The sequence below is a fragment of the Coptis chinensis genome, chromosome 2 (assembly GCF_015680905.1).
Source record: "Coptis chinensis isolate HL-2020 chromosome 2, ASM1568090v1, whole genome shotgun sequence".
In the NCBI taxonomy this organism is placed as follows: Eukaryota; Viridiplantae; Streptophyta; class Magnoliopsida; order Ranunculales; family Ranunculaceae; genus Coptis; species Coptis chinensis.
Window position 1 is genome coordinate 109,995,023 of NC_141457.1, and position 9,312 is coordinate 110,004,334.

General features: G+C 39.5%; 1 protein-coding gene across 1 annotated transcript; it reads left to right on the top strand.

Annotated features, from left to right (window-relative positions):
* The first annotated feature begins 6,169 nt into the window (after positions 1–6,169).
* Positions 6,170–8,494, top strand: LOC147520495 (uncharacterized). The gene is made up of 3 exons (XM_086594287.1): positions 6,170–6,879; positions 7,219–8,065; positions 8,348–8,494. Exons 1-3 carry the CDS (start codon positions 6,170–6,172, stop codon positions 8,492–8,494), a joined length of 1,704 nt encoding a protein of 567 aa, XP_086450413.1.
* The last annotated feature ends 818 nt before the right edge of the window (positions 8,495–9,312 follow it).

The following is a 9,312-nucleotide window of genomic DNA, read 5'->3' on the forward strand; positions in this document are numbered from 1 at the left end:
TTTGAATTGTAATACTAATTTATGTCAAGTGTTACTCATCCTTCTCTTACAATGTACTGTTCAGTCTTGACTTCAATCTGGTTGATGACTTGATGGTATAAAGACAGATACAGACCAATAGTTCTCAAGGGTATTCAATAATGTTAGCAGCCAAGAACCGTGCGTCATGGAGTTATGGCAGAAGACAAATTTGTATCATACTCAAAATTGCTCTCTCCATAAGTTCTAATCGTGTAATACTCGAAAAAATGGTCGTTTAGTATCATGAACTTTGCTAGTTTTATCAATTTGGGCCAAAAACTTTTTTTTTGAGCAAATTGGGCCATGACCTTTCTTTTTTGTATCAGTTTGGGCCACCGGTGTAGTTCCGTTAGAAGATTTGCCTATGTGTACAAACGGCTGCCTATGTGTGCTAACGGAAAATGACGTGTCGGTATTCAAATGGACAGCTAACAAAATCTGATGTGGCGTTTACATGACAAGCAACATCACGCTTGTTGCACGTGATATTATCTCCTTCCCAAATACGAGTTGGTCCACACTATGTTTCTAGAAAGTTTGAAATTCCGAGACATTTTGATTTAGCATTTGAAACATTGGTCGAATTCCAAAAAAGATTATAAAATCGAATCGAAGTCTTTCTTTCTTCTTCGATCATCGCGTTATGCGTGCCTTGTGCCAAAGATAAAGTCTTCTCAGTTGGATTTCATGGAAGCACATGAAAGTCTCAAACCATTATAACACCATGTGCACGTTAGAAACCCGCGGCAATATCTTGAGCCGGAGTTAAACAAGCTTGGCCGGTGGATGTCTTTGGTTCTTGCTTACATTCTTTTGCTTTCAAGTTGAAGAAAATTAAAGCTTGTCTCAAGGGATGGAATTAAACAGTATTAGGTAATGTTTTTCAAAACATTCATATATCTGGAGAATCTATTATTGCATTGGAGCATAGCCTGCAAAGCAATTGGTCATACTCCATAGCCGCAGATTTGATAGTAGCAAAAGACAACTTAAAGAATATACTTTTACAGTCTTACATGAAGAAGTTTTATACAAATAAAAATCAGGAATTAAGTGGTTAGGAAAAGGTGATGAAAATACTAAGTTCTTTCACGCTGCAGTTAAAGAACGAAGGAAGAATAATTTCATTGCAGATTTTGTGTTATCGGATGGTTCAATTTCTTCTGATGGGTAAAATACATGAAGCCGTAGTTAAATATTTGGAAGAAATCTTGCAGGTGGAAGATGTTGTCAGCAGTAGATAAAAGTGTGTAATTCCAAACATAATGATCATTGATCTCGACAGTAGATAAAAGTGTGTTCTGTGTTAATTAAAGAGGTAGGGTTTTTGTCAAGGATCAAAACCGATGTGATGAGGAAGGGAGAAGTGGTTGCCGGACGTGAGCTGATTCGGTGGTGGTGGTGGAGGCGTTGGTGAGGAAGATGAACAGTGAAGTTTTTTTGGTTTTGTTGGGCTTGGGGCGAAATCAATATGTGGGCTTGGGCTGAAATCAATATGCGGTGAAATTTTTGTGAAACTTATATGAAATTTCGGGTTTAAAACACTTTGAAATTTTGATGCCATGTCACCGGTGATTAGGTGTGCACTTCAACGGTGACACATAAGCATTTGGTCGGACACATATACATCTGGCACGCCACATAAGCATGTGAAGTAACGGAATGGTAACGGTGGCCCAAACTGATACAAAAAAGAAAGGTTATGACCCAATTTGCTCAAAAAAAAAAGTTCTTGGTCAAAATTGATAAAACCAACAAAGTTCATGGTACAAAATGGCCATTTTTTCTGTAATACTCTAATATTCCCAGGTTGGAGACTTGGAGTGTTGTTCGGGTTTCAGAATGTGAAAAACAAACTTTGGAGATACTTGGAACAAGTGGTCATAGATGTAAATAAATGTGAGTAGTGGTTAGAGGTTGATTTATTTTACTCACATCTTCTTAGATTTTTAGGTGTGAACAGTTTCAATTGGTGTTCTAGCAAAGAAGGTTAAATGGAACTGATCTTGACTAAACAATCACGTTACGCTATATGATTTATTGCTTTTTCTTCCGTTTTATAGGACTGTTACATAATGACTAAACAATCACGTTACATAATGACATTCTATCGTTACGTTTATCATGGGTAAGCAAGGTAGGACGTGTAGGGGAGCTGACCTGTTATATGTAGTCCAATTTTGTTTGGTTACATTTATTCTCGTTAGAGCATTTTTAAGTGAGATACTATCCTAGTATCAAACACCAAATTTTAAAAGACACACATGTTGATGAAAACACCAAACCAAATACCAAATCGGCTAAAATTTGGTTCCAGTTTTGGTGCTGTATCAAATCTTTCTCGCGGTTGCGGTTTTTCTAACACCGCATAGGCTTGGGCTAAACAATGAGCTTCAATCACGCGGTTTTGGCGCGAGAGATTGGGAAATAAAAGAAAGAAAGTTGATGTGCGACATATCGCAGGAAACTGCATTGGCTTGGACTTTTAAGATGGGCTTTAGTGGCGCGGTTTTGAAAAAGCCATGTAGGCTATATGGCGCGATTTATCCAAAACCGTGTTATTTGATGTCGAATATTTGATGTTTCTCCTGAAATTGGTTGGTGGTTTTTGGTTTGGTGTTTGGTTTGGTTCAAATTTTTGTGTTTTCTTAGTTTCTCTCTTAAAGATGCTCTTAGCACATATTTGGTGCAAACTGCAAAACTATTTGTTGATGTGCGTTCTTTAATAGATTAACTAGCTCAAAATGGTAAGAGCACTCTTAATTGAAAGGTTGATGGTTCAAATCCATCTAGATCCAATTATAAAAAAAAATGATTAATCTATTTACAGATCAGTTATTCTCTGTTGAATACCTTAGTTTATAGGTTTTTGCGCCATTGAAGTATGGATAGCTTACAGTCGAGAAGTAGTTATGTTTGTGCTGCAAAGACGTCCTAAGAGCATCTTTAATGGTGAGACCTCTTGAGCACCAAACACCAAAGATGAAAATTTGGTGTTTTTCATCTTTAATAGTGAGACCTCTTGAATACCAAACCAAACACCAAATCGGCTGAAATTTGGTGTTTGTTTTGGTGTTGAACCAATTGTTCGATGCGGTATTTCGAACATCGCGCGGCTTTCCCAACACCCCATGGGCAAAAACAAGCCTATATTGTGGGTTTTTCTCTCGCGGTGTTCTGATGAAAACAACAGCTGTATTGGGCGACAAAAACAAGCCTATATTGTGGGCTTTTCTCTCGCAGTGTTCTGAATGCAGTGGTTGTGTTGGGTTTTATTTGGCGCGGTTTTGGAAACACCGTCACATACATTTGGTGCTCACTCTTTGATGTTTCCACTAAAATTATTTGGTGTTAGTTTGCTTAAAAAAAATTGGTGTTTTTTAGGTCTCACCATTAAAGATGCACACAAACAAACACAATCAAATACAACTGAAGAAACAATGAGATAGATGCCACAAGACAACAATGGAAACACACAAACAAACACAATCAAATACAACTGAAGATGAGATAGATGAAATAGATCAACAGACACCTTACAAAGATGAGAATGAACAGGTTGAGCTCATGAAGAAAGAAATAGTCAAAAAATTTGGAGAGGGCTCCATAGAAAAGCTCTTGCGGAATAGAATGATGCAGATCCATAATGACCTGCTACATGATGATGAGCAAGCTGTTAGAGCTGAAGAGGTACAGGAAAAGGGGGATGTGGTGGAAGAAACTCCTAAAGCTGCAACCTTTACCCCAACTCTGGAAAATGTGGCAATTGTTGTCCATGAAGCTAAGGAAACAGAGAATAACGACACTAAGAAATCGTGGGCTGAGGTACTTGGAAGAACATCAATTGGTAAGAAAACACTCACGTTTATAGAGCCAAACATGGAGGATGGAAAGCCAGTTCTACATGTTGAATCCAAAAAGTTCCAACATGTCCACCAGAAGTTTGACAAAATGATTGTGGGCAGCTTTGTTGGGAAGAGGCCTGGCTATATGTTTGTTAAAGAGATGGTAACTAGAACATGGAGATTGAAGAGTCAGTTTACCATGAAAAACTACGGTGAGACAGGATACTCATTCGAGTTCAACAATGATGAGGATGAGGAGGAATACGGTGCTAGATAAAGGCTCATTCCATATTGCTAGGGGTTATTCATTGTGAGACCATGGAAACTATTCTTAGAATCGGAGATTGATGAGCTGAAAACTATACCCATATGGGTAATCATGAAGAAGTATCCTATCGAGATGTGGGATTGAGAGGGATTCAAATAGAGTTGCAAGTGCCATAGGAAACCCTTTGTTTGTTGACAAGTTAAGCGAGGATATGGTGAGAACGGACTATGCTAGGGTGTGTGTTGAAGTGAGCACTAAATGCACTACCCGAAGGACTTCCGGTGGTGATTGATGGCAAGAGGAAAATCTTCATTCAGTTCGAATACAACTCGAAACCGCCTAAATGCAGGCATTGCGACATTTTTGGCCACTCGACACAAACCGCCCTAAGGTGGAGACTCGGCCAAGGAACAAGGAAGAAGCCTAACAAAGAGAATAAGGGAATAAAAACAAAGCATGGGTGCAGAAAGAGAGTAATGGTACAGATGTGAATGAAAATAGAGAGAATGAGGTTCAAGAAGTACATACGATTCTTGGGAAAAGAAAGAGGATGGGAAACACCGAAAGCAAGAAACATACATGTAGGGCTAGGGAGGAAGGGAGCCCTAAAAGGGAGGGTCATTGAGGTGAACTCAAATGCACCCGATTCTTCGCAGGAGAAGCTAGGAGATCGATAAGGAAAAAAATGATAAGGAGGATGGCAGCAAGAGGAAACAAAAAGATGATGGAACTAGAAGCGTTCTAGCTCCCGGCCAAAGAAGGAAAACTTTCTACTGTACCAGGGAACAAGATTACTCTTAACAGTAGTGGTAGCAACAAACCTAGTTCAGCTAGGCATGGTACAGTGGCCCCTAACCCAAAATCTAAATGATAAATGTCGGATGTTGGAATGTTAGAGGATTTAATAAGAGCTTTAAGCAAGCAGAAGTGAGGGAACTTATAAGAAAGAATAACCTGAGTATTATGGGCATAGTAGAGACTAAAGTAAAGGAAGCGAAGCTGAATTTTGTCATAAATAAGGTTTGTCCGGGATGGGAAGTAGCTCACAATTACGCTAATAGTGAGCTAGGAAGGATTTGGGTGTGTTGGGATGGCAAAGTTTGTGTAGTTAGTAATGTACGAGCTGAATTACAATGTATCACTATGGATGTCTGTCTGCTGAATGGTGAGTCCTTTGTTTTGACTGTTGTATATGGGTGTAATGAGATATGGATCAGAAGGGAGCTGTGGGATAGAATCAGCAACTTATCATATACTATCCAGATCCCATGGTTAGTACTAGGAGATTACAACTCTATTCTCAACTCACAAGAAAGAGTAGGGGGGCCACCAACAAGAGACTGTGCATTTTAGGGACTCACCGAATCGCGGTTAACTCAAATTGGGTTGGTGGATTTACAGTATAAAGGGGATTTTCTTACTTGGAGCAATAGACAAGAAACAAGGTCATGGAGAAAACTTGATAGAATCATGGTGAATGCAGAGTGGATTAATAAGTACAATGATTATGAAGCAGAATTTATAAGTCCTGGAGCTACATCAGACCACTCTTCAATGGTTGTGTACTCTAGACAGCAGAAGCATCAGTGCAAGAAGTCCTTCAGATTTTTCAATTTTTGGGTACAAGAGGAAGGATTTATGAATATAGTGAGTGGTGCATGGAACACAGCTGTTGTTGGGAACCCCATGTATACATTCATGAAGAAACTCAAGCACGTCAAAGCAGCTCTTATTCAGTGGAACAGAGACAAGGTGGGTAATGTGGACTCCAGAGTTACAGTTACAAGGAAAGAGTTGGAACAGATTCAGATAAGGCTACAAAGGCCGTAACCACTCAATCAAGAACTCATCAGCAAGGAAAGGGTAACTATAAGAACATATGTGACAAAAGCAAAGTCGTGGAATCCACTTACAAGCAAAAGTCCGAGAGACAAGTGGATAACTCGGGGATAACAACACAACCTACTTCTTCAATTCCATTAAAGCAAGAAGAGGACTTAATAGGATAACCTGCCTCAAGGATGGTACTGGAAATATGCTTGATGATGTCAATGATATAGGTGAAGAATGTGTTCAGTACTACAAGGAATTATACTGTCCAGATAACTTGGAGGAGCTTGATTTTACAATGTTCAGGAACACGCAAGTGCCACAGATCGGGGATCTACAGAGTCAAGAGCTAGTTAAAGATGTTACAAGAGATGAAATCATTGAATGTCTAGCACATATTGACAGTGACAAGGCTCCAGGGGGAGATGGCTTCACCTCTTTATTCTTTAAGACCGCATGGAGAGTGGTAGGGGATGAATTTGTGAAAGCAATCCAGAATTTCTTCAAATCTGGCATGATGTTACAAGAAGTAAATGCTACATGTGTAACATTAGTCCCAAAGGTTAAAAGCCCTACTTCCTTGAGTGACTATAGACCAATTGCATGCTGCACTGTGGTCTATAAGTGCATTACAAAAATCATAACAAGCAGAATGAAGGCTTTTATACCACAGGTGATATCCCCTAATCAATCAACATTTGTGTTTGGTAGAAGCATTCAGGATAACATCCTTTTGTCACATGAGCTCTTGCACAACTATCACAGAGATTCTGGACCACCAAGATGTGCAGCAAAGATCGACCTAAGGAAGGCATATGACTCTATCAGATGGGAGGCAGTGGAGTTTGCTTTAACCAGAGTGGGAGTTCCTATGAAGTTCATTAGATGGATTCAAACATGTATTCAAACCCCGAGGTATTCTATCATGCTTAATGGATCACCTTTTGGGTATTTTAAAGGCAGAAGAGGCATTAGACAAGGAGACCCTATGTCTCCGTATCTATTCGTCCTTGTTATGGAGCTCTTTTCACAGCTGATTATGGAGAAAGTGGATGATGGATCTTTCAAATTGCATTATAAGTGTGACAATCCCATTATCACACACCTTTCTTTTTCTAACGACCTCATAGCCTTTATGAGCGGGGATATCGACCACGGTAGTTAAGCTTGAAGAATACTTTTGAACGACTTTAAGATGTGTCTTGGGTTGCAAAGTAAACTTGGACAAGAGTAACATGTTCTATGCGGGGATAGATACTACCACATGCAATCGATTCAAAGTGTGATCCAATTCCAAAAGGTACACTTCAGAAAGTACTTGGGACTCCCATTGATCACAACAAGGCTAACATTTTCTGATTGTGCACCACTTCTTGAAAAGGTTTCTAACAAGATACAGAGTTGGAAGGGCAAATCTTTATCTTATGCTGGCAGACTTCAACTCATAAAGGCGGTTCTCAATAACCTAAGCATCTATTGGCTATCATCCTTTGTTCTTCCGAAAAAAATAGTTGATGATATTGATAGATTGCTCAGAAACTTCCTCTGGAATGGACCTGATGGAGCTACGTCTCATGCATTGCTTGGGTGGGAACAGTTGTGTTATCCATATGAGGAGGGTGGACTGGGCATCAGAAACTTGAGTATACTCAATCATGCGACCAATCTCAAGCACATATGGCATATTGTGAGTGGAAAGGAAACTTTATGGGTGAACTGGGTGAACAAGAAATTGATAAAAAACAGGAACTTCTGGCACTTAAAGGTCCCAAATGACTGTTCGTGGGTTTGGAGGAACATTCTTCATGACCGTAAGCTTGCTTCTCCAATTGCACTTCACCAGATAGGAAATGGAGACAATACCAAGTTTTGGCTAGACCCTTGGCATCCTGCAGGTATCCTTAAGAAATTCTTTCCACAAGCATTAATTCTTGATTCTACATGTAGAATGAATGCAAATGTATCTAACATGCTTGAGAATGGTAGGTGGAATATTCCACATCATATTAGGGTAATTTTACCGGATATTATTATGCAAATGGAAGAGGTTGTTAGCATAGGCAGGGAGGATAAAATTGTTCCGGGTCGATTCCCTCGGGAGGTGAGTTTAAGCTCAAAGACACTTATCATAGCACGAGGGACTCAAAACAAACCATTAATTGGCATGGTATTGTGTGGTTCTCAAACAATATACCTCGACATTCATTTATCACTTGGTTAGCACTCAATGAGGGGTTTGAAGACCTTGAGTAAATTAAGAGAATGGAAGGTGGTCCACTCGAGTTGTGTGTTCTCTCACCGGGGAAAAGAGACGAAGAAAAACACTTATTTTTCCATTGTACTTACTCACAATTTGTATGGAAGAAACTACTTCAAAGTGCAGGCTATAATAGACAAAGGGAACAAACTTGGACAAAAGAGGTTGAATGGGTCTTTGGAAAAAGGACTTGGCAAAGGATGTGAACAGGGATGCATTGAGGCTCTTATTCAATGGATTTGTATACCTGAGTGTGGCAAGAAAGGAACATGAGAATCTTCAAGAACGTTCACACCATGGTCGAACAAACCTCTTTTCTAATTCGAAAGTGATACAAAAACAAAACTTTGCGGCATGTCAATTCAAAATGGATGAAGGACCTAAGAGAAGTCGACTCATGGCATTATGGAACATTGATATAGATTTGAACATGAAACAGATAAAGAAATGTAAGTGGGAGAGAGGTGAAGAAGGCATAGACAATTTGAACACGATGGTACCTTGCAAGGCACTCAAGGAGGATGGGAATTGCGCCATCGGGGACCATAAGGGGAAGTCATTGCTGCAAAGCAAAAGGGAAGACAGAATACAATACCATTGCACTTATCGAACTCTACGGGCTCAAGCAAGGACTCAAATCATGAAGAAGCATAACATTAGAAGAATTGCAAAGCCACGGTCGGACTTCGAGTAATGTGGTGTCTTTCATGAAGAACAGAGGACACCCATGGCAAGCAAACCACTTAATGGAGGAGATACAAGACTACATAGGACACTTAGACCATTTTACTATTACACATGCCTATAGAGAGGCTAACAAATTAGCAGATGCCTTAGCTGCTAATATTCCTACTGTAAGTTTTATTGAGATTGTACCTAGCTCGTTCTCTGAGGATGTTAAGAAAATTGTCTATGAGGATGCTATAGGCAAAGTATATGCAAGAATGTAATTGGCTTTTCTTTCTTTAATGCAAAGGGGTAAGGGACCTCTATAACAACCCTGCTTACCTACCAAAAAAAAAAAAAAAAGATGCACTAAAGTGTTAAAAGGACGTAGCATATCAGGAAAGAAACTATTCTCTGGTCCGTTA

Coding starts and splice junctions, on each gene's coding strand:
- LOC147520495 (XM_086594287.1), top strand. CDS start 6,170: ATGCTTGATGATGTCAATGATATAGGTGAAGAATGTGTTCAGTACTAC. Junction 6,880..7,218: donor ACATGTATTCAAACCCCGAG/GTATTCTATCAT, acceptor ATGCGGGGATAG/ATACTACCACATGCAATCGA. Junction 8,066..8,347: donor CGGGTCGATTCCCTCGGGAG/GTGAGTTTAAGC, acceptor TTCAAAGTGCAG/GCTATAATAGACAAAGGGAA.